At 52.1% G+C, this 24,024-nt stretch overlaps 6 protein-coding genes across 6 annotated transcripts; 3 read left to right on the forward strand and 3 right to left on the reverse strand.

Annotated features, from left to right (window-relative positions):
- Nucleotides 1–59: 59 nt before the first annotated feature.
- Nucleotides 60–1,001, reverse strand: PV07_01972 (uncharacterized protein). Its single transcript, XM_016388556.1, has one exon. The coding sequence runs from the start codon at nt 787–789 to the stop codon at nt 178–180; it is 612 nt and encodes a 203-aa protein (XP_016255484.1). The 5' UTR covers nt 790–1,001; the 3' UTR covers nt 60–177.
- A 1,344-nt stretch (nt 1,002–2,345) lies between these two features.
- PV07_01973 (uncharacterized protein) lies at nt 2,346–5,450 on the reverse strand (the record flags this gene model as incomplete). Its single annotated transcript, XM_016388557.1, has 1 exon — nt 2,346–5,450. The coding sequence occupies one exon, from the start codon at nt 5,448–5,450 to the stop codon at nt 2,346–2,348; it is 3,105 nt and encodes a 1,034-aa protein (XP_016255485.1).
- Nucleotides 5,451–8,407: 2,957 nt separating this feature from the next.
- Nucleotides 8,408–9,045, forward strand: PV07_01974 (uncharacterized protein; the record flags this gene model as incomplete). Its single annotated transcript, XM_016388558.1, has 3 exons — nt 8,408–8,540; nt 8,575–8,746; nt 8,874–9,045. The coding sequence occupies 3 exons, from the start codon at nt 8,408–8,410 to the stop codon at nt 9,043–9,045; spliced, it is 477 nt and encodes a 158-aa protein (XP_016255486.1).
- A 1,165-nt stretch (nt 9,046–10,210) lies between these two features.
- Nucleotides 10,211–12,280, reverse strand: PV07_01975 (uncharacterized protein). The gene is made up of 7 exons (XM_016388559.1): nt 11,987–12,280; nt 11,885–11,921; nt 11,757–11,824; nt 11,457–11,645; nt 11,229–11,349; nt 11,097–11,163; nt 10,211–11,037 (listed from the first exon to the last, which is right to left on the reverse strand). Exons 1-7 carry the CDS (start codon nt 12,179–12,181, stop codon nt 10,593–10,595), a joined length of 1,122 nt encoding a protein of 373 aa, XP_016255487.1. The 5' UTR covers nt 12,182–12,280; the 3' UTR covers nt 10,211–10,592.
- A 2,235-nt stretch (nt 12,281–14,515) lies between these two features.
- On the forward strand, nt 14,516–16,972 carry PV07_01976 (uncharacterized protein). Its single transcript, XM_016388560.1, has 8 exons — nt 14,516–14,815; nt 14,884–14,897; nt 14,979–15,228; nt 15,282–15,350; nt 15,412–15,669; nt 15,748–15,904; nt 15,974–16,353; nt 16,546–16,972. Exons 1-8 carry the CDS (start codon nt 14,562–14,564, stop codon nt 16,847–16,849), a joined length of 1,686 nt encoding a protein of 561 aa, XP_016255488.1. The 5' UTR covers nt 14,516–14,561; the 3' UTR covers nt 16,850–16,972.
- An 88-nt stretch (nt 16,973–17,060) lies between these two features.
- PV07_01977 (uncharacterized protein) lies at nt 17,061–17,570 on the forward strand (the record flags this gene model as incomplete). Its single annotated transcript, XM_016388561.1, has 2 exons — nt 17,061–17,154; nt 17,215–17,570. The coding sequence occupies 2 exons, from the start codon at nt 17,061–17,063 to the stop codon at nt 17,568–17,570; spliced, it is 450 nt and encodes a 149-aa protein (XP_016255489.1).
- Nucleotides 17,571–24,024: the final 6,454 nt, after the last annotated feature.

Here is a 24,024-nt window from a genome sequence, read left to right on the forward strand (position 1 = left end):
AATGATCGGAGGGAATGAACTATTAGGGTGCCCGGACAAAGAAACAAAGGCAAAGAGGAAATGTCAAAGTGTGTGGTATTTTACTGGTGCTCAAAATTTAGCAAGTCTAGGAGAATAAATCATGTGCAATCCGTCTCTCCGTCCACAGTGTCTACGAGCCTCGCCCATCAAAGCAGCTCAAGCAATGACCCGATATCTTCCTTCCAAGGGCTTCTTTTCCTTGGGAGCGGGCTTCTCGCCAGCTGGTTTCCCGATGACCATCTGAGCGGTCAGCTTCCAGTTCGCATCGATCGACCACGTCTTCTTCACCTCGTCGTCGATGAGCGGGTTGTAATGCTGCACATGGACTCCCAGACCCGCCGCCTCCATCGCGGTCCACAGTACCAATTGGTGCATGCCACTGCCTTGCTCTCGCCAGGCCTCGAATTTGTCGGCATACGCCACGAACGACATGATCGGGTCGTACGTGGATGGGTCCTCGAAGAACAAGATCGAGGCATATGCCGCTTGGAAGGAGTTCACTTTCGCCTCGGTGGCTGCGGCTTGCTCTGGGTTGCCGGCCACGTGTGGAGCCAAGGCGGCCCTGACAATGTCCCACAGCTTCTTGTGCTGTTCGCCCAGGAGGACGATGATGCGGGCGCTCTGGGTGTTGAATGCAGAGGGCGTCACGAGCAGGGTCTTCTTGACGATTTCCTCGAGCTTCGCGTCTGAAATGGTCGATTCGTTCGTCAGGTTGTAAATAGTGCGCCGGTTGGCGGCGAAGTCGAGGTAAGCATCTGCGTCAGACATGGTGACTTCGTACTAAGATGGCAACGAGCTTGACTTGATTGAACTGCACTCTGGGGTTGATGTTGTCTCGGTCTCCACGGTCTTGGTTGTTTTGTGCTTGTCCTGGTTGTAAGTTAATCGAGTCGTCAAGCTCCGTCCTTCCCCTTTTATATTCCATTCCCAGCCAGCCCTATACCCTTTTTCTCCCCCACCACCTGTGTGCCATATACTAGACAGCGCGCATTCCATCATGCTAGGTAATTCCTTAGGAAGCAGATAAAGCTGGGAGAGGCTGCACCATCGGTAAGCATTGTTGTCCTAGCCGAGTTCCTGGCGAGGTTGGGCGCTGAAGCCGCATTCTCGATGGCGGAAATGGTCCGATGCGGAGCTGCAACATGACGCAAAGGGCGCAACATTTCGATGGCTGCTTTCCTAAAGCGCTTGTCGATAAGGAACGTTACTAATATCCCTCAACAGTGTTTCCATAATCGCCGCTCTACCAGTGGTTTATATCAGCGGCCTCGCTGGACTGCTTCCAAATCGCACAGACACTCGTGCTGGTCTGGATGGGCTTCTTACAACGATTGTTTCTCCGGCGCCAGCACACAGCACAGCTTGACCGCTACGAATCCAATGGGAATGGACGATGTTCGCATACTGCGTTGAGTCTGGTTGCTGGGTGAGTGTTTACAGCATCTGCCGCCAACAGAGCATTCTGTTTTGGGGCCAATGACGACTCGTCTGCCTCGTTGACCGTCGCGATTGACTTGAATTCTATTGTCCCCTAGACTGACTCCGATCTCTGCTTAAAGTCCTCATCCTTCTCATCAGTGGCAGCCATTTCGAAGTCATCTAGTGTTTCCAGTCAGCAAAGGCCCAGTCGACTTACTCCTCATTATGTACTGCTTCCAGTCCGCAGCAGTCGTGGGCGCCGCGTCTCAGCCTTACAATACTGAACTCGGGAATGACTTCGGCCCGCAACTCCGAGCGCAAGTGCCCACACCGGCAAGTTCGTTTGTACGTAGCAGATGCTATCCCTACCTACACTACAGCCTGTGTTATGGCGCTATCTCAGAGTGAGCATGAGTATGGCAAGTGCAGGTACGGTAAACATGGCCTTACAGTTAGGCAATCATATACTAGAAGACAGACTGTATATTTAGGTGTTGATGATGAGGTTGAAATATACAGCCGAGACGACAATCGTGTCCCGCAGCGACGAATCTCGACTGGCAACACCTTGACTTGTCCGGTCTGAGAAGCTCCGTTCTCTAAAAGGGTGGACTTTTCGACAAGGAGATTTGGTGCTGTGTAAAAACCCTCTAGCGTCACCCTTCGCGACGAGGTCCCTGCCGAAAAGACGACTATACGATGCAGCACGACGTCTCAGCCTTGGGACGACGCCTTCACCACACATAGCTGTCTGTGATTTGGTGATCTGAATGAACATCTACGGTTTGGTATTGATCAGTTATTGTATTCTTGTTCAAAAGTACACAGGGCCAATGCTGTCAGTACTTCATTTCATCCGCCCACCATTAGAGCACATAAACCGCTCTGTCTCTCCAGGAACGAGTTTACCGAGTCCTTTTAGTTCTCTTCTTCACTCCTGTGGACCTCTTCTTGACACCCTTTTTTGTGCTGGTAGTCTTCTTTCCGGTCGTCTTCTTGCTGACAGTCCGCTTTCCCTTGGTCTTCTTGCTGGTAGTCTTTTTCTTTCCCTTGGTCGTTCTCCTAGTTCCCTTTTTCTTTTTCGCCACCGCGCTCTTTCGCCGTTGAAGGAGTGCCTTGAGCCTCTCCGCCGTCATCTTGGTATCTGGATGACTGACCCCCTGTACTCTCTGCCTGATTTCTAGAACTTGACGGAATAGCTGTTCTGGCTCCTGATACTTGTTTTGATCTTGAATGATCTCTGCAAGTTCCTCGAGATTGTCCAGAGTCTCTAGAGCCTCAGGCCCTAGAGTCCTCTGTCTAGCCTTTAGCGTTGATCGACACATAGTCTCCGCCTCTTGACGCTTCCCCTGCTCCATTAGGGCTGAGATGAGGCAGTCCATAGTCTCGAGAGTCTCCGGGTGTCCAGGCCCTTGTATTTTCTCTCTTCCATCGAGGACTCGACGATATATCCTCTCTGCATCCAGACATCTATTTTGTTCGTAAAGAATTTCTGCAAGTCCCTCGAGAGCGTCCAGAGTGTCTGGATGATCAGGGCCGAGGGTCGTCTGCGTCGTCTTCAGCAACGATCGACACAGGGTCTCCGCCTCTTGGAGCTTTCCTTGCTCCACAAGGGCTGAGATGAGGCAGTCCATAACCGCTAGAGTATCGGGATGCCCAGATCCTTGTATTATCTCTCTCTCTTCGAGAACTCGGCGATATATTCTCTCTGCTTCCAGATACCTATTTTGATCACCAAGAATCTCTCCAAGACTCTGGAGATTCTCCAAGGCATCCAGATGTTTAGGCCCGAGAGACTTCTGTCTGGCGTTTAGCGTCGATCGACACATAGTTTCCGCCTCTCGGAACTTTTCCTGGTCCAGAAGTACTGAGACGAGGCTATCCATAGTCGCCAAAGTGTCTGGATGCTCAGCTCCCAGGAGGTTTCTTTCATGTAGAACTTGACGGTATATGTTTTCTGCTGCTTGATACCTGTGTTGATTTTCAAGCACCGATGCTAGATTTTCAAGAGTCATTAGCCTGTCTGGGTGTTCACCCATTCTGTCCAAGAGGAGGCGATAGTTTTTCTCGGCTTCCTGATATTTCTCTTGTTCGTCAAGTACCGCTGCGAGGCTCTCAAGGGTTTCTAAGACTTCTTGGTCCCTGATACCCTGAATATACTCTCTATCAGCTAGTGCCTGGCGGAAAAGCTTCTCGGCCTCCTGGTATTTTGCTTGGTCGGCGAGTACCGATGCCAGACAGGTAAGAGTGTCCAAGGTGTCCAGATTCTTAGTGCCTAGGGTCTGTTGTCGTCCTTCGAGTGCTCGTCGATACATCCTTTCGGCATCCGCATATTTCTCTTGGTCGTCAAGTACCGATGCTAGACTGTGCAGGGTCTCCAAGGTATCAGGGTGTCTGACACCTTGGCTCTTCTCTCTTTCGTCTAGTGCCCGGCGATAGGTTTTCTCTGCATCCGGATACTTCTCTTGGTCGGCAAGCACTGATGCTAAACATGTAAGAGTGTGCAATGTATCCCGATGCTTGATTCCCAGGGTACATTCTCTTCCTTCGAGTGCTCGTCGATATCTCTTCTCGGCATATTCGTATTTTTTCTCCTCTTGGAGCACCACCGCTAGATCATGGATAGTTGCCAGAGTACTTGGATGATCTGTTCTCAATACTCTTTTCTTGGCATCGAGCGCTCGGCGATACATCTGTTCTGCGTCTTCATACTTCTCCTGATCATGAAGCACCGATGCCAAATCATCAACGGCCGATATAGTGTTCAGGTGCATATCTCCCAGTATAGCCTCACTTCCTCCTAGTACCAATCGGTATATCCTTTCTGCTTCGCGATAATTGCCTTGATCATGAAGCAGACTTCCTGAGTGCTGAAGTGTCATCAAAATATTCACGTGTTCATTCTCTGACATGCTCTTTTCTTTCTGCGCTCGTTGATAGGTACTCTCCGCTTCGCTATACCTGCGCTGGTATAAAAGTCTCAAGATTGAATCACTGACTCGGGGTGAATTCAAGTTCAGAGCTTTCATCTGTGTAAGTGGCACATCATTCCCAATGGAAGATGGACTTGAAGGCCTGCTTCCCGAAACAACCATTAAAAGAGCTTTGGCATATGCTGCTGCGGTTGCCGCCGCGTAGACCTGCCACTCTTTGTTCTTGTGTGAATCTGCATAGTCACAGATTCCTCGGATGACGACGCAAGGGAATGCGGCGAGCAGTCCGGCCGCTTCCATTTCGAAACATAGGACGTCTGCCTCGCGTCCCCAACGATCCCTAGTTTTAGCATCTCTCATCACCTTGTTCGCAGATGCAATAGTTCCATAGTGAATAACAGGTCCAGTCCCACTCCGATAGGATCGTGAGACCAACTGACTCATATCACACCGGTCGCACGTCTTTTCGTCCTTACGATGTTTATACTCCGCCTTGAATAAATGGTCGTTTCCCGCTCCTCGATATGGGTATTTCGGTTTGCGTGATGCGTCACTCACAGAGAGATATTGAACCAATTGATGATCGACATGATCGTGTTGTGCTTTGAGGAAATTTATTGCCGTGAGTAGCTTTCTGGGAGGTGCGTTCACTGCGCCTGTGTGCTCGAATTCACCATCGTTGATCAGCCGCCCATAGTCATATTGGATGACACCATTATTGCGCTTGCCGGGAACACTGACAACGACATCGCCAAGTCTGATGTCGTGGTCATCGCTAGGAGCACCTCCTCCGACCCCTACCAACAAACAGAACTTGATCGAAGTGAAGGTACACTGCATAAGCATCGCGGCGGCCGCGGCGTGGTTGGTTCCCACTTGTCCAATAGGCAAACACGCAATCACAACGTTGTGCTCACCAATCCTTCCTAGTTGGTAAGAATTGTCGTCATTTTCTGGTAGCGGCGGTGTAGCATGTTTTTCATCCAGCATGTCCAGTACTGCCCCCGCCTCTACGGCCAAGGCACATACACATCCTGCCGTGTAATCATTTCGGTCCAGCACAGGATATCTGGTCATTGTGAAGATGTTGAGAAAGAATTTGTTCTTCACTTTGCAATCAGGAGGATTGGATGCTCAAGGGAAAAACGGTCGCGATCACGAACAATAAAGCAGGGAATGTCTTTGGACGAGTATCATGGAAGTTGCATACAGGATGGGATGTCAACCTTATGTAGACCAGCTCAGTATACATCGACTCATCGCAAACGCTTACATCTTTGAAAAACGCCTTGTGTGCGCCTTACTCGCTGTGTTGTCAAGAAGCACATTGCTATTGGTATCATTGGGACCCAAGTGTATGAGGCTACGCGTCACCCTGAGACTACATATGCAAAGTTCTTAATATGGTCACCCCATGGACCCATACGCCGATGTAAATTTACGTCAAAAGCGGAATGAGAAGCGACTTCCCTTCTTAGTCGTATCAATTTACAGGACAGAAGCGGCCGGTAAAGGGCCAAGGAGTGCTTCAGCCCAATGTTTTCACCACACCGGTTAGTCTTGGACTGATCAGGCTAGCGAATTTCTTCTTCGGCAGCGAGAGCAACAATAACCCCCGCTGTTTTCGGTATGGTCCATGAATTGGTCGGCTGTTGATCAGAACGAGATCAACCGGGGGGCACAGACGTGGTGACTCGACACCACACCCGCTCGATCCGGCACCGGTCGTGGGGGCCGAAGGCTCTGACTGCTTGGCCTGAATGGTGTGTCGCCAACCTTACTCGCCCATTGGGCACCGGTGATAACGACCACTTGTATGATTAGCCCGCCATGCCTACCTCTGAGGCTCCGAATGCGAAGGAATCCTCTCGCTATGTCCCAAACATTGTCTCCCTCCCTCTCTCAGCTTTCTCTTGACTGCTCCCAAAACACAATCGACACTAGAGCAATGACTTACCCGGTGCAGAGGACGGTCTGCTGTAAACCTACAGCTTCGGCCTACCGATCGAGATCTTCGAACCAATGGATCCGACAGCGTCGACAAGCCCTTGGCCTCTTCTCTCCCGTTCGTCCTTCCATGCCGTCGGTGCCCTTCCTATCGAAGCAAATGTTACATTCCTTCAGTGGGTAAACAGCCATGCTAATCATTTGTCGTTTCTTCCTCTCCCTTACGCCTCACCTTGGACTACAGACAGTGACAATAACTACATACATACTGTAAGTGGAGTTGCCAGGCCGTTAGGCTACGTGACTTCTCCTTGGAGACCACATAGTGATGATGTGGTTTCAGACCATAAGTCTATGATGTATGGAGTGTATCTGTCTCCTGATCAGTCCTTCACCTCCCTGGGGCTGGAGTCGATGTTGAAGGCAACCTGCCATGGTGCTGCATATTGCGTTCCCACCTGAACGGGCTGTTAGGCGAGCCTCCTCAGAGCCGCCTGATATTCGATCCAATGGCAAATATGCCTCACCCCAGAGTCTGCGGACGAGTGAACCAGTGGAACAGTGCAGATGTACGGCCTTCGGGCTCTCCGCAACTTGTTCGCGGCGTGGAAGTCGAGGAACGAATCGACCTAGGCAAGGGTGATGGGCTGTGGAGTGCTCGCCGAGCCCGAATTCTGCCTTGGTAGAAGGCTGGTGGGCTCGTGGGATTGCGAGGTGCAGACGTAGCGCGTCGTGCTGAATCGTGGATTGGGAGAGAGCATAAACCCTTGCTCTCCAGGGACTCTTAGCCGATGTAGTTGTCCCAATTCGTGAGAAGAGGGAAGGAATAATCAAAAAACGTATCCAAAGACCGCGATGGCGAAGGAGATGGTGTACGAAGTTCCTTTATGACATTGACAATCTAGCACTAGTAGCTATGCAGCGGTTCGATTCCCTCGTACAGACTGCAAAATACGGATGGAGTAGAGGCTAGCTATCTCATACTCACGAGAGGGAGGAGGGACCATGCCAAAAGAACCCCTTTCGATTTTGATCGGCCTTGAGCCCATATTGGCATGAACACCGTAAGGCTTTGATTCTGACCACATCTTCTTGAGTTCTTGACTGACGCAGGTTTCTTTTCAAGATGGCTTGGGTCCACGTATGTGTTCATTGACACCGTGACCGTAATTCTGCTGACCAGGTGGGATCTGTTTGCGACACTTGACTGTCATGTATGGCTCTGGCCTCAAGCGCAGTGCGAAATCACTTGGACAGCCACTTTGCCGTTGTCCATCTCTTTGAGCCGCAGCACGTCGGCGGCGTCGAACAGTCTCTCGAGCGCGCCCCCCCCCCCCTTCCCCCGGGCCCCGGCATTTGGATATTGCTTCTTTCAGGGAGTTGTCGTACGAGTCGAACACCACGCGCGAGTACCAGTGCTCCTCGAGGGTGATGAGTGGCGGAGTCATGACGAAGAAGAATGACAGTGACAGTGGCGGCTTGCTTGGTATGACAGGTGAAAGACTTAAGTAATTGACGGAGATGGAGAGGACACAGTGCTTGTCTGACTTTTAAAACGGAAAGGTCGAGGACTGAGCTCGGCGAGACCTCGATACTTGAGGCTGTCACATGGACGACCCGGTGTCTTTGCTAGATGGCGGACTTGTACTTGTACTTGTACTACTCCATCCCGAGACTTCACGCCTCCATTACTCGGTGCGTTTGATTCAGCGCTCCGCATTCACGACATGCTTAACAGTCGGCATTGTCAGGAGCCGAAGAGGTTGTTGCTTCAGCTATCGGCATTTCCTAATACGGTCGGCTCACCATTAGTTTGTCCTGGGTAGCGGCTCGATGGCCTTGCTCGGCTTTGTCGGATGATAACGACAGACTTTTGAAACGAACAAGATGTGCTGCGAAGAATACAGCTTTGGTAGTAGGCTGATGGTTCTGCGTTGCTGGCCATATCTGGCGGTGGCAGCTTATATCCCCCCAAACCACCAAACTCACTCGCCCGTCGGACCTTTAGCACCGAGTCACCTCCTATACACTACATCCCAATATCTTTGCGAGGAGTACTTCGCTTTGAACATTCTCAAAACCCAACCATGGGACCTCCCACCGCCATCGTCACCGGTGGCTTGTCCGGCATAGGAAACGCCCTAGTCCGACACCTCGTCTCGCTGAACTGGCGCGTCGTCGTCGCCGACATCAACCCCCCAAGGAGTCCCTGCCGGAGACGTTATTCGTCAAGACGGACATCTCCTCCTGGCAGGACCAGGCCGACCTGTTCAAGCAAGCGTATGCGTGGAGCGGGCGGCTGGATTTGTGGCGCTCAACGCGGGTGTCGACCATGGAGACGACGTGCTTGAGAATCTCTCGGGCGATGTGGACAGGCCGCCGTCGAAGCCGGATACGCGGCCGTTTGAGGTGAATGTTACTGGGGCGTAAGTTTCCCTACCTCCCTTTCTTTTTTTGAGAATACAGTCCGTCCCTCTCTTCCGTCTTTTCCCCTGGCTGACTCTGACTCTGACTCTGATCTCTGACTCTGATCTCTGACTCTTTGCGTGGCAGCTTCTACGGCATCAAACTCGCTGCGCATTACATGACAGTGCCGAGCACCCACGCCGGCACACCTAAATCGGGTGGCAAAATCATCATCACCGCCTCCGGGGGCGGCATCTTCCCCATCCCCATCCTCGCGCAGCACACGGCCAGCAAGCATCCGCTGATCGGGCTCGTGTGAGCGCTCGCCCGCAACGGCGCCGCCACCACGGCCAACGTCCATATCAACACCGTGTGCCCTGCTATCGTCGACACTCCGGGCCTCCCGCCCGGTTTGGCGAGTAAACTCGGCCCAGACCAGCTCACGCCCACGAGCACCGTCATTCGGTGTTTCGACACGCTGGTCAATTTCGCCCGTGTCGATGCTGTCGACTACAACAATGACGATTGGGTCACGCGCGGCAAGGAGGGAGAGACAGTCGAGGCGAATGGAGAGGAATTCATCTGGCATCATCCGCTGCAGCCGCAGGAGGGGAAGTTTAGTCGCGAGGCGGGTGTGTTGGTGGCGGCGCAGGCGTATAAGCAGAAGAGCGCTGAGGGGGTTGCGATGTGAGGTAGTAATATGGACACAAAGGGTCCGGGAGAAAGAACAGGGTCGCCGTGGTAGTGATGGTGATAATGTCTAATTGGTGCCTGGCTGCTTAGCAAAGCTTAGAACTAGCAAGGCTTAGAACTACGAATAAGTCAGACGATTCTCGTCCATAGGTTATTGAGTGAAGCGAAGCAGTAAGGCGTTGCTCATACTCGTTGTAGCTGATAAAGGATAAATCCCAAAAAGCCGCGGATTTGATTGGCTGGGGCAACCTGGCTTCCCTGATTAGCTGGCTCATGCTGGAGTCAGGTGATCGCAGCATGAATTACTTCACGTGACTCTAACATAAATTCGTCCTGGTGCCCTTTGGCTCTCTTTGGCATCTAGTAGTGTTGTCTGTCTTGTGTCTAACACGGTCGATTGGTACTTACGAGGTACTTCTAGGTACCATGTACTCTGGAGCAGTACAGTAGGTATGGACTATGTACGAGGTATGCCATGCATGCGACAGTCTCGTCCTCCGTAGTAACCGGACACAGATACCATCTTCCCCTCTCTTTGAACGTGCGAACCATGTCCATTTCGCTAAAGATATCACTCGCTCCGTGCGCCACTCTGCACATGAGCGGTGGTGAACGGAGGAGGGTCGCCAACGGGGTCGCCAGTGGGGTCTCTAACGAGATCTCTCTAGCACCCCCCGACTGATTGTCCGTCTATATAATATTCTTTTGGACCGACCGGCCAGCCATAGTTTTTCATTCAACTTTTGCTACACGGTATATTTACTGTGTATATATATATATATAATACATGTCTTGATACTCACAATCGACCGGCCGGCCGGCTGATTCGACCTTGAGTGTTTTGCTTTTGCTTTTACTTTTGCTCGCTTCTCGCGGCTGGTTTCTTCCGGACAAGGCCTTCAAATACAAGTGGCTTTCCCAATCTGAGGCAGGCGAGACGGGTGAGTGTGACAAGACTTGGGGATCCCATGATGGATGGATGGCTCCATTCATATCCGCACTTGCCCGACTGCCCGACTGCGTTGAGATACTGTTGTTGTTTTATCGACCACCCCCTCTTCTTCCTTTTTCACGACCGAGCTCGGTCCACAAACGAGTGTATGTGTGTGCTTTTTCCATCGCAGTGCCACCGCAGTCAATTTCCCACATATGCGTCGCGGGGACGAGGCGTGTTTAAACGGCGTGAGACTCCCAGTGAATGTCCGTCTTCACAGTGATACCCTTTGACCCGGACTCATCACTGCCCTTGGTGCGGGTACTTCCCGGTCCCGTCGTGTAGGTGGTCAACTGAACCTCGTCGTCCCCAAAAGTAGGGTTGACGATGCGGTCCCAGTCCCGTTTGACTTTGATCGGGATACCCTGGCTAGACTTTCCCATGGTGGACCCATTCATGTTCCCGCTGGAAAAGCCGCTCGTGGGTACTGATCGGGACTGCGAGCCGGCCGATTTCCAAAAGCGCCGTAGCAGCGGCGCGTAGCAGGGCATGCAGGCGCAGAGGATGCCGATGAAGGGTTCGCAGCACGACCAGATGAAGACGCTGGCCATGGACCAGGTCAGGTCGTCGTTGTGGATGAGCTGATGGATCGAGATGATGCGCACGATTGAGGCGATGCAGACACTGTGTTTTATTGTTAGATTTTCTCGGGAAGAAAAAGCGCTAATTGCGGACTCTCTTACAAGCCTCCGAGTCCAAGGACGCCGCCAACCATGAACTTCTTCCTTGTGGACATGCGCAATCCTAGAACTGTAGCAAATATTTTTAGCATGTGAAACACCGCCAGTATTTAACAGGAGTGGGAGGATACTCACGAGGTCGAATTGGGATGATCAAGATGCAAACATCGACAAGCATGGCCCAGATGCCGTTGGCGAAGAAGAATAACGGCACGTCAATACAGTGACCCTTAGCCCCGGGGGTGGTATACTGAGTCTGGTGGTTTTTGAAACGGGGTCAGCGTGTGTACAATTCCCCCTCCTTGTCGGTTTTTCTTTTGTTGTCACTCTGCCGAGAGAGTATGTGGAAAGGGACCGACTCACCCAGAAATACTCCAATGGCTGACAACCGGTATTGATGGTGACGACAATGACGACGAAATAGCTCCAGACCAAGAAGAGACCGAGATAGGTGGACCACCTCTGGCGAAAGAGACGCCAGTAGTACATGACGATGGATGCTTTGGTGAAGCTGACGGCGCCTGCGTAGATCATCACGTAGGAGAATAGAATCTGTTCGGGAGAATTAAAGACTGGTCAAAACTGGGAGAGTTCGAGTTCGCCCAAAGCATCAGAGGCGACAAGGGCAACATAGATTGTTAGAAAAATGGGATGGATAAATACCTGCCAAATGGTCGTAAAGTCTTCTCCCGACACGGCCCAAAGATGCTTGCCACCACCGTATGGAAGACCTGGTCATTTTTGTCAAATTTTCCAACATCGTGTGCTGGGGGAAAAGATTTCAAACTCACTGACGAGCGAGCAGACTGCTGTACCATGTGCCAGAAGCTGTTTTTTGTCGAGAATTAGTCCATGTTGTTTTATCCTTGTTCCTCAATATCGGGGAAACTCACCAATGCTGGGAGGATCAAGTAGTCATCCCAGGAGAATTTTCCTTTCTCCCGCATCAACTGCGACGCAAAACGGAGCATGACGGCGAGGGTCCCGATGACCATCAGGCTGACAACTGCTCTGATAATGGCGCCATTCTTGGTTTCGGACAGGTCAATGCCCGGAGGTGCAGGTCCAAAAGCTCCGCTTGCAGACATTGGATGGTTTGGTCGTGCTGAAAAAAAGGGGACACCCGAAAGATGAAGGGAAGGGACAAGTAAAGAAAGCCACTCGAGCTTGCGAGTCGACGATATAAGAAGTGTAATAACGAAGGAAAAAGAAATGCTCAAAGAGTCACTCAAGGCGAAGGTATTATAAAAAAAAGGGTCTTTACTTGACTTGCCTCTCCTTGGGATACCCCCAGATCCCAGATCCCAGACCGTTTGGGTCTCATATCACTTCAGACTAGCCATGTACCGAGTACATAGTATACATTGAGGAGCACTGTGACCCAAATGGGAATCCACAAGGCCATACTCTGTACAAGAAGAGAATTGGAGCTGGACCTTGCGCAATCCCGGTTCCTGATCCCCGGTCCCTGATCCCTGGTCCGGGGCAGTAGCTGTTCAAGGCGTACCGGATGATCTGCATAACCAAAACAACAGTATGAATCAAACTGGGTCATTCTGGGTATAGATCGTTCTCCGCTTCTTTAACTGAGAATGAGTTGGTGACAAGACACAAGGCGACGGGGCCGAATACGAAGTGGGCAGTAAGTAGTATTAGGCCTGAAGATTTCATTCAGGAAGCCTTGGTCTCGAAAGAGTGGCCAAAGTCCTCGGGACTACTGTAATCTCGGTATTTTCAAAAGCCCAATTTGTACTCGGTACCAAGTAGCACTCAGCGCCAGAGATTTCACTGCCTTCTGGAGTTCGTCGTGCGAAATAATATGCCCGGGACCCATATCCCTTCCAGCCGTTGAGCTAGTTGCGCCGATCAGCCAAGACGCCTTTTCGACTTGCCTAGAACCTGGCAAGCAATCTGCAATGGTTCTCGAACTAGATTTTTTCGACCTAGACTTTTTCGACATGCTTTGTACGGAGTACGTAAGTGTTGACCACTCGGTGGAGAAACTTCAATGCAGGTCGGGAGGTTGACAGTTCGCAGGTTGGGCAAAGCTGGGGATCCACAGTACGGTCGGGTCAGTGCAAACGCATGGCTACCTAACATTGTGCAGATCAGAACTGTAGGGGTAAGCTTGAAGAACAGGCACAACAGGAACAGTATTCGATCCTCGGATCCGAGTCCCTGGGCACAAGTGGCTGGAGCAAAACTACGCAAGGACTAAGAAGGGGGTGCACGTCTCCAGATGGGCATCCCAATACGGACGAAGTGTCGTCGATCTTGGGTGAGCCCCGACTTTCAGGTGTTTCAGGGCTGCAGCCGAGCCATGGCTGAGCCAACGGAACGAGTATCTGGTCCCTCGTACGCGTACCCAAGTACCTTGTACCTTGGATTGGAATCCTCGTTTCTAACGGTTTTTCTGGAGCCCTTTGCGGAGTAACTTTAGGGGGGGGGTAGTTACGGAGGATTGTGTTCAACGGGCCGGTCCAGATCTCCGAGTAAGGCTAAGTGCGGCCCCGGACTACTCAAAGACTACTCTAACTTTGTTCATGATCGTCGGCAGCTGGAGACAAATCGAGACACGAGTCAGTCACTCTCTTGTTTCTTGGCTCCGACGACTTGATGGTGGCCCGCTAGTCCGAGGCGATTCGGGTGCCGCCCACGAAAAGGATGGCGAGGACGAGGGACAAAGTGGGGGGAAAGGCTGTCACTGGGAAGGGGACGCGTACTGAGTAGGGAGTAGTTGTGTCCAATTGGTTAGGAGCTCAGGGACAGGATAGAGTACCTGCTCCGGATCACGACACAATACTTTAGGTGGTATAAGCACTCGATAGGCTTGACGACAACACAGCAAAAAGCCACAGTGGAGTGACTTGGTACAATAGCCTGCCTGGTGCTACCACTGATCTTGGCCGAGGTCTGTGGAAAAAGACTTTTTTCTCTATCATCCCAGCATGGTGGTGTGCTGTCGATCGGGCACCTTATGCGACGAATAGCGTGACAACCTAATAGTTAGCTACCCTTTGGGCCTGAGCTTTCCCCAGCAGGCGAACTGGGGACCTGACTTGCTTGGGACCTGGGAACTGGGAATATCCCTACTCGATACTCTACTCGCACATATCCTTCGTTAAGCAGCGAATGATACTGTCTTGCTGGAACCACAATGGCCATTTTACCTTTGGGACCAGCTGCCAGTTTCGTTTCACCCATAATACTACTGTCTACCGAGTGCATAGAACTGCTTGGTGCCACGACCGAGTGTGCTCCACCATCATCCGTTAATATGAAACTGGTCCACGAGAAGGTCTCCACAGGAAGAGAGAGTGGATGGGAGACTACTTCACACCGCTCTCGTGGCGCCCAATTCTTTTATTATTTATCAAGGGACGAAGGGCCCGGATACTTCCCCGTGGAGATATATATTCCTTGTCGACACACAAAGTGACACAGGGCAATCATCTTACCAAAAAGAAAATGGGATCTATCCAGGAAAAAGCACCCAACGATGTCAGCCAACGGCCAAACTGGGTCCCTTTGTTGGATACTCCGGTCCTGACTAGGAGGAAACTGAGGATCGTCGGTATCGGTGCTGGGTTCTCGGGCCTCACTCTGGCACACAAGATCCAGCATGAGTTGAAGCTGGAGGATGTCATTGACCTTCAGATCTACGAGAAGAACGCCGACGTCGGGGGGACCTGGTACGAGAACACGTATCCCGGTGCCGCGTGGTAAGAGTGTCTCTCCCCTGTATCCTTGTCAGCCAGAGCACATCAGAACCTGACCACAGAATTACTAGTGATATCCCAGCTCGTGAGGCTCTCACCTTGTGAAGACGGCATTGGCCCATGAAAGAAAGCACGCACACTAACATTTGGGGATCGTTTGTCTTAGATGCCTATACCTTCTTGTTTGAGCCGAACCCGAACTGGTCGCAGTTCTACCCTGCCCAGCCCGAGATTCACGCCTACATCAAGGCAACCGTGGCCAAGTACAACCTGGATAAATACGTCTCGCTCAAGTCCAAAATCTTGGAGACGATTTGGGATGATGAGGCGGGACAGTGGAAGATCAAGTTTGACGCGAATGGAGTCGTCCGCGAGGATACCGCCGATATCCTGGTCAATGGCTCCGGGTTTCTGAAGTAAGTCAAGAAGACTCTGTATAGCATTCAGCGATGTCTAACCGAAAATCAAGCAAATGGAAATGGCCTGCGATTCCTGGTCTACATGACTTTAAAGGGAAACTCGTCCACAGCGCCAATTGGTACGTGTTCACAAAGTCTAACTAGAAAGAGGTCAAGGCTGAGAAGTGTCTCTCTGTGCAGGGACAAGGACTACTCATGGGAGGGAAAGAAAGTGGCCGTGATCGGGAACGGGTCCTCGGGGATCCAAATCGTGCCGGCCATGCAACCAAAAGTGTCGAAACTCGTCACCTACATCCGAAATCCCAGCTGGATCTCGATCAATTTCTGCGCCGACAAGACCATCGACGGCAAAAACTTTTCGTATACCGAAGAGCAACGAAAAGAATTCAGAGAAAACCCCGAATCTCATTTTACTCTACGAAAAGAGTTGGAAGCGTCGTAAGTTTTTCTCGGATATTTTCTTGGGTTTGCAGAAAACCTCAATGGCTAACCTTTCGGGAAATCCTCGACCACCAGGGTGAATGGGTTCTTCTTCGGAATGAAGACGGGTCATCCATTCCAGCAAGGTCTCGAGGCTGCGTGTAAAGCTCAGATGGGCGCCATCCTCAAGGATCACCCTGAGATGGCGGACAAATTGATCCCCAGCTTCCATCCTGGCTGCCGTCGCCTGACAGTATGTTCCGCCAGTATGTTCCGCTGAAAAGAGATTGAAGCCCACTAACAAGCTGGAAATCTCGATTAGCCCGGTGATGGATATCTCGAAGCTCTTCAACAACCAAACGCGAGCATCAACTGGTCTCCCATCACTCGAATCACGGCCAAGGGGATCGAGACGGCAGAAGGAGGGGAAGAAGAATTCGACATGATCGTCTGCGCCACGGGCTTTGACACAAGTTTCATCCCGTCGTGGAAACTCGTCGGGCTCAACGGGGCGACGTTGGACGAAAGATGGAAGACTGACCCCGAGGCCTTTTTCGCCGTCCAGGTCGACACCATGCCCAACTACTACATGTTCAATGGACCCAACTGTCCCATTTCACATGGTTCCGTCCTGACCGAGATTTCTTGGACCTGCGACTATATTCTCCGCTGGGCGGAGAAGATTGCCACTCAAGATATCAAGTAAGTTTTCGCACTTCTCTTATCGACAGGGACCACACTCTATTGTTTTAATGCTTTCCCCTTATTGGCCACGTCGGCCGTGGTATCTGTGATTAGCATCTGCAGGTGCAGGTGATTGCGCAGGCGAACGAGGGTGAAAAGAAACGGATGGACGGACGGACAACTAGCTAATCTCAACGACTTACAATTTAGATCCATTACTCCAAAGGCTGAAGCGGTCGCCGACTTCAACACCTATTCCCAGGAGTTTCTCAAGTCCATGGTGTGGGCAGACAACTGCCGGTCCTGGTACAAGAACGGCAAGGAACGTGGCACCGTCACCGGCACGTACGCCGGGACCATTTTGCACTTTAAGGACTGTCTGGAGAGTCTGGGCGGCGAGCATTTCGACGTTGTCTGGCGGAGCAAGAATCGGTTCCGGTGGTTGGGCAACGGGCAGAGCAAGTGGGATAACGATGGGATGGGCGATTTAGCGTATTATATGAAGAGACTCTGAATGTCGAAGTTGTTGGTGCCTTGCCTGATAGCATACCGAAGAAGATGGAGAGAAGAGAAGAGAGTAACAGCACTCGAAGTCGGAACCAACTGACCTCTACGTACACGGAATCCTATTTGACCTCTTGAACCATCGAGTGACAACCTGATACCGTGCAAATGACATTTTGGCGACCGAATATCTCTGACACAAGAAGCTCCCGCTCGCGTTCATGGCGTCCTTCTTTGCCCTTGCCATCCAGCAATTCCCAAAGGACAAAGAAGGCAATAAAAGCCGGCCAAGAGGCTATGTCAGTGGTCTAATATGTAAGCCAGCTGGCAGCCCTTAGTCTGATATCAAAAGCCCTAAGCTCTGACAATATTCAGTTGGCATCTCTTTCGCAGTATCCATTCCCTTTATCATCTTCGCATTCAACATTGGGCTCTTCCAGCATCTGTGGATCAAGGTTTGGTACATCTGGCCCAAGTTACTATTGCTAGGGATGCTCTCGATCCTTTCACACCTGAAAATTTTCGGAATCGACAAAATGTCCTCAGGATGGAAGCGCGGGACCCAAGATTCTATGAACAAGTATGATCCGAACTATGGCGCTGGTCTCATGAACTGGCTGGCCCAGGACAACGTGCGCGATGCGGAGGACTTCCGGCGAATGACAAATGCGTATGAAATCCTGCAGACAGAGCACGGCCCACGAGCCAGAATCACTACACATCTGGTCTGATCCTCCTGACCAGCGATGATTGGAAGCTCCACAACAGTTCCACTGAGATGTTTTTTGTCTTTCAGAGGCTTGGTTTACGGTTTCAACGCGTGGCTGGGCTGTTGGGGGTCAATATATGCTTAGTTAGCTTGGGCGAGTCGGAAATACCTCAAGTTTCTTAACCCGAATAGCAGCAGCCTTGGGTGATTCTCTGACTGTTCGCTGTAACTGGTTCCTTCAACCGCATTCTTGTTTGAAGACGTTTTCCCATTACGTGGAAGTCGGGGACCTGGGAAGAATCTCTCCCTCGACAGTCACGCCCTTAGTTCGCCTTTATTTATATCTTGTCAGGCGCATGGGCCCTGATCTCTAAGCTTCAATCGACGATCTGCTCGTCGTACTTCCGATGGGGATCCTGTACCCGCTACCCCGGCGTTTTGCCTCTACAGTGCATACCTGAATTCAGGATTCTGCTTGTCCGTCAAATCCATGAACTCGGTGTCCGGGACGTGGACGTATCCCTCGGCAGCCGCCAGACGGTCTCGACGCTTGTTCTCCCAGGCGTACAAGAACCTCAAGACCAACGCGGTGACGATCGCTAGAGACAGACAGGCCATGATTGCGACCTTGGCCGGAATGTACTCCGGGGCTGTATAACCGGTGAAGGTTAGGGGGCCGATGATGTTGGAAGCACCGTAGGCAAAGAGGATGATGGCGTTGATGCTGATTTTCTTCGTGTGCCCTGCATAGTTGGCCGCGGCCCAGGAGTACATCATGGAGAGATCTGTGCATTGAGAGATAAGCATTATACGAGGGTCAGAGGAGTCGGGGGAAAATTGTTCTTACTTGGCCCGAAAATCTGGGTCAGGTAGATACCTGCCAGTTTCCCCGCCTTGTCGCTCTTAGGGAGGAAAGCCATCAAACCGCCGCCCAGCACGCCAGGGAGGAGGAGAGCAACAATGCCATACCCACGGTTGTTGAATTTGCCCGCATACCATGACGCGGATAGGACTGCAATCATGGAAATCGCGCCGCTGGGGATATTGAGCAAGGCTGACTGCTTGGAGGTATACCCAAAGCCTTTGATGAGTGTCGAGGAGTACGTCCCGCATGCCCCCGTGGGAACATTGCCGGCAATGATGATGACGGCGATGAGCCAGGTCCGCGGATCAAAGATGGTTTCGAGGAATTGTGGCCGCTTGAAGGTCTTGTTCTCGATGCCGGTCATGTTTTCACGCAGGCGCTCGATGGCCAAGACTTTCTCCTCGTGTGTGAAGGACGAGCTCATGGGAGAATCGGGCAGGACGAGGAAGACGACGATGCCCCAGGCCACAGTGACGATGCCGAAGACAAGGAACATGATCTAGATGGCTTTATCAGTTTCCGAAATCCCCAAGATTGGAAATGTGCGGATAAGCTGCTCACCTGCCACGATTTGAACGCGTCTGCGTGGTAGTATTGAAAGCCAAACGATGCGAGGGCCCCGACGATTGTGCCACCACCAACACCCAAATACCAGATGGCCACCCTGAGGGGCTGCTCTGCACGCTATAAAGGGTCAGCTTATCTTCACGAGCCATGATAGTCACAGACTCCAGGTGTTGATGCTCACGTACCTTGTACCACATGCCGGTAATCAGAATCAAGCACGGAGCGCTGGCCGATTCGAACATGCCCAAAAGCAACCGAACAACGATGAGGCCGCCGAAGTTGTGGCAAGCGCTGTGCACTATCACGGTGAAAGAACTGTCAGCCCATAATACATCTTTTCTCGATCATCAATCCGTTGTCTGCAACATACCGGCCAGGACGACACCCCACAAGACAACGTTCACAGCAAGGTACTTTGCCGTCGGAAACTTCTGCATCAGGTAGGCGTGCACCGGCTGGAAGACGGCAAAGGTGACGTAGAAGAAAGTGGCCAGGTAAGAGAAGTCGGCGGCGCTCATGTGCGTGTCTTTGCTCAATCCCATGACGTTGGCATAGTTGACTGTGTGGCACCATTCGTTAGCAGCGAGTTCTTTGCACCGAGAAATACAATCAAATGCGTGATCCGACAGCTAAACATACTCAAACTCTTGTCGATGTACTGAAGAATGTAGACGCCGAACAACATGGGCATAACGAGCCAGTCGATGCGGCGGAGCAGTCGCTTCTCATCCAATTCGGCAATGGATGCGTCGGCTTCATTGCGGAGGAAAGCCAGGGCACCGTCGACCTGGTCGAGGGCGAGCTTCTCTTTGCCCTCGAGCACGGGCTCCTCGACGGTCGGATTGGCACGTCCGATCTTCTCGACGTCCGTGGCCATCTCTAGATTCTTCCTCCTCTTTTCCTTTTGTCCTAGCTGGGGCGAGAGAACCCTTCTTCAAGTCAAATGCTAGTGTAGTGATGGAGGTCTCGAGGGCGGTACGAGACAATCCAGAGAGCTGTGTGTCGCGAGAAAGGGAGTCCTGCCCACCGATCTTCTCGTGAAGCCAGGGTTATATAACCATGTGGATCATGGCAGGACAGGGCTGTGGCAGCCCAGGGTCGCGGGTCGCTTCAACGCTTAGTTAGTTCCTTTCTGTTGCCTCCCCAGCCTAGAACCATTCTTTGCTGGCAAATAGGCTGTATAAAGCTGGTACGAGGTATGTTTCTCCAACTGCAAAAGGGCTAGCTTGGGGGTTGGTAGGCCATTCTCCGCGCTTGGTGACTGGACAGATCAGCAGAGATACAGTCCCGACGCTAATGCAGGGCAAAAGATACAGTCCCGGCTCCTACCCCAGCGGGTAGTGGCGCTGAAAGATACAGTCCCGTTGCCCGTCAATCAACTATGGGGCGTCGTGCGAGATACAGTCCCGCCATGGCAACATGTAAGGCGAACATCTGGTGCGAATGTGTCAGATTGAAGACGAGCGTCGACTCTTGAATATACCAATCGAGACTAGAGCGAGCCTCTCTATCAAGGGTCGTTCCACGTGGCATTCCACTTTTGCAACCGCATCGATTCAAGGCGTGCATGCCTTGGAAATCTGTGACATGAATGTAAGTTGTAATAGCGGCAAAATGCATGGTTCGGGTGAGGGTTACTGCAGCTACATGGAGGGGTCGATGTGCATCTTCTCCGACTTTCACTGTGGAGTACATCCACTCAAAAGCAGATGAAGGGGAGGATGTGCTGGTATACATATACTATGGATGCTGAATGATCCTTCAAGGTCATGAGAAGATCGACTTCCCACAGCAGCTTTGGGTTTTCTTGTTCCCCTTCGTGAAGTCCTCCAAGCCAACTGCTCTCGTTTGCCCACCACGCAATGCTCCTCACTGGAACGAGAAAGGCACTTGGCTTGCTTTCATCCAGAGTCGGGTCTACCTCGTGTTTACCGGGTGCCCAATATGTCGCCTTCGGCCAAACGTACATCCGCACGCTGAGCAGCACGACGCAGACCACCATTCCCTCATACTCGGTGAACAAAGACCGACTCTGGAAGACCATCCACGAAACTGCGCAATGGGGCGCGACCCCGGATGGAGGTATTCGGCGCCTGGCACTGACCGATACGGACAAAGCCGTGCGCGAGTGGTTCGTCTCCACGACGGAGGCGTTGGGATGCACCGTCAAAGTCGACGAAATGGGCAGCTTGTTTGCTACGCGCGCGGGCATCTCCACTTCCCTTGCCCCCATCGGAATTGGGAGCCACCTCGACACCCAACCGGCGGGTGGCCGCTACGATGGGATTCTGGGCGTCCAGGCTGGCGTTGAGATCCTGCGGGTCCTCGAGGAGAACGGGTACCAGACATATGCGCCGCTGGCGGTCATAGACTGGACAAACGAGGAAGGTGCTCGGTTTAACACCGGCATGGTCTCGTCGGGTGTCTGGTCTGGGCGGTACACCTTGGACTACGCTCACGCGCTCCCAGCTGCCGAGGACAAGACCAAGACGGCGACCTTGAAAAGTGAGCTGGAGCGGATTGGGTTTTTGGGAAGCGTACCCGCCTCGTACAAGGCGAATCCTTTGAGTGCGCATTTCGAGCTGCACATCGAACAAGGCCCGGTGCTAGAGGACGAGGGTAAGAAGGTAGGCGTCGTAACGGGCGTGCAGAGTATGGGGTGGCTTATCATCACCGTCCACGGGAAAAACCAGCATTCGGGCACCTGCCCGATGGACCGGCGGGCTTGTGCTCTCACATCTGCCGCGCGTATGATTTCACGCGTGGAGGAGATTGCTCTTGCTGCAAACGGCCTGTCGACCGTCGGAGTCATCAACTCGTGGCCTCAATCGCCAGCTACCGTGCCTCATAAAGTGGTCTTTAGCGTCGACTTGAGCCACCACTCCACCGAGGTGCGAGAACGCATGATTGCCGAGACGTGTGCAGAATTCGCCCAGATTGCGCAGGCGAACAAATGCACGGTTGAGATCGAGGACATCTGGAACAGTCCGGCCGTGCAGTTCCATCAGGATTGTATCAGCTGTGTGCGCGACGCGGCACGGAACGCAGCCGGGGAGGAGAATGTCAAAGAGATGATGGCAGGTGCTGGCCACGACAGCGTGCACACAAGCGACAGGTGCCCGACGAGCATGGTCTTCGTGCCGTCCAAGGGAGGGATCTCGCACCATCCCGACGAGTATTCTTCTCCAGAGCAATGGTATGTTTCGTCTGACTCCCCAATCCCACCACTCACAAGGCATTTCGAGTTGACAATATTATATCCAGTGCTCTCGGGGCGCAGGTCTTGCTTGAAAGTGTGCTGCGGTATGACGATCAACTGCGGAAGTCTGCACTGTGACACGTTTGTGCGAATGGGTTTTATCAGTCTCCTGAATTGGTTAACGGTCGAGGGCATCGTGGGTCATCGAATATTGCAATGGTGAAAATAGAGTAACGAACTTGATGGACTAATCACCCGGCACTGAGAACCGAAATCGGGACGAGGTCTTCCTGCGAGTCATTTCTTGTCTCATCTTAATCCGGAATATTGTTGTCGAGTAGTTGCCTCCCATGTTGTATACATCGCAGGATAAAGGTGAGTGTGTTCCATGGGTGGAGGCATAGACTGCCAATTTGACATGTCCGTTGAAAGCACACCTTGGGAGAGGTGAATGCAATTTGGGTGTTCCAGATGGACAGGCGGCGTCTCTATGTTGTAGAAAATCTCGCTCGCTGGAGCCTCTGGCATGCTGAGGGAAGTCTCTGGCGGAAGAATTGCGGGCATACGTTGCCAGGAGCGTTCAGATACCGGATAAGTGTGCGGGACGGGCGCTGTGTATGATGTTGTAGAGCCCTGGAGAGGATAGGCGAGAGGTGGAAACGGTTGTTGCGGTTCAGGCACTGCAGATACCTGACACGGCCAAGGTGAAGGTGTAGCAGCAGGGTCAATATAAACCGGTGGTTGCGACGTTAGTGGCCATGCAGTGTGAGGCCCATCTATCTGTTGGCATGACTCTGATGGCGTCCCAGTTTTGACGTGCCCTGCAAGTTCGGTGATCAGGACCAGGCACGGCCGTTGTAATAATGAGCCGTAGGCGTACGTACCAATTAACCTCTGAACCCGTAAAATGTTTTCAGGGGTCCCGTCTTCTCCCAGTATATCGAGAGCTTCCATGACCTCCACTTTAACCACCACGCATGGGTAGCCCAGACGCACGCAGTTGGCACATCTGCGCAAAGGGTCTCCAACGGCAGGCCTGCACCTGGCCTTTCGTTTTCGGCAATGGTCTACCAAATGAGCGAGTGTCCACATCGTTCCAACCCGGATTTTCTGCCCCAGTACTTACCGCACGCGACAGATGCCCGGTAGTAGCCCAGCTTGTCTCCTTTCGACCGCGCCCGTGAGAAGTAGCCACAATGGGACATGATCTCTGGACGCGCACAATGAATAATGGCGGTTTTAGCTTGGGTTCTGTGTATATACGCCTCAAGGACGCGTAAATGCCCCAAATTGCAGTTGATCAGGGAGATTCTTTCGACGGACGACTGAAAATGAAGTTTCCGGGGCCCTTATCACTGAGAAACCCCGCAAGATTGACGAGATGCCTAATCTGGACAAGCTGTATTCAAGAATCCGCAAATTCCACCCACAGGTGAGTGTTGTAAATTACGGGAATGGGTGGCTAAACGTTAGGGTCCTTCTCATTCTTCTTTACCGAGGGCGAGACAATGCCGGCCAGCTTCGAAGAGTGCCAGTCAAAACCTTCCCGGTCAAATGCCGTTTCTCCACATGGTCAGGATAACTGGTTTTCTTACCGCCAAAGTTGGGGTGCCATACCGCTGGGCGAATTATGCCCTCTCATGCCCTCTTCTCTTGCGCTGCATCCAGTATTCCGATCTGAAGGTCCCTTTCGGCAGAAGATATGGACCGCACAAGTTGGTGACGCTGGTATCGTCAGGCGAGGCTGCAATGGAGCGACTTTGTAACGGGAGCACCTCCCAATTCGGCAAGCTATTACACCAATCACAGTCTGCCTCAGTGTGGGTCTAGTTACCAGTTGGGCTA

The sequence above is a fragment of the Cladophialophora immunda genome, assembly GCF_000835495.1.
Source record: "Cladophialophora immunda strain CBS 83496 unplaced genomic scaffold supercont1.1, whole genome shotgun sequence".
In the NCBI taxonomy this organism is placed as follows: domain Eukaryota; kingdom Fungi; phylum Ascomycota; class Eurotiomycetes; order Chaetothyriales; family Herpotrichiellaceae; genus Cladophialophora; species Cladophialophora immunda.

Coding starts and splice junctions, on each gene's coding strand:
- PV07_01972 (XM_016388556.1), bottom strand. CDS start 789: ATGTCTGACGCAGATGCTTACCTCGACTTCGCCGCCAACCGGCGCACT.
- PV07_01975 (XM_016388559.1), bottom strand. CDS start 12,181: ATGTCTGCAAGCGGAGCTTTTGGACCTGCACCTCCGGGCATTGACCTG. Junction 11,922..11,986: donor ACTTGATCCTCCCAGCATTG/GTGAGTTTCCCC, acceptor GACAAAAAACAG/CTTCTGGCACATGGTACAGC. Junction 11,164..11,228: donor GATCATCCCAATTCGACCTC/GTGAGTATCCTC, acceptor TATTTGCTACAG/TTCTAGGATTGCGCATGTCC.
- PV07_01976 (XM_016388560.1), top strand. CDS start 14,562: ATGGGATCTATCCAGGAAAAAGCACCCAACGATGTCAGCCAACGGCCA. Junction 15,229..15,281: donor AATGGCTCCGGGTTTCTGAA/GTAAGTCAAGAA, acceptor CCGAAAATCAAG/CAAATGGAAATGGCCTGCGA. Junction 15,670..15,747: donor CGAAAAGAGTTGGAAGCGTC/GTAAGTTTTTCT, acceptor CTCGACCACCAG/GGTGAATGGGTTCTTCTTCG.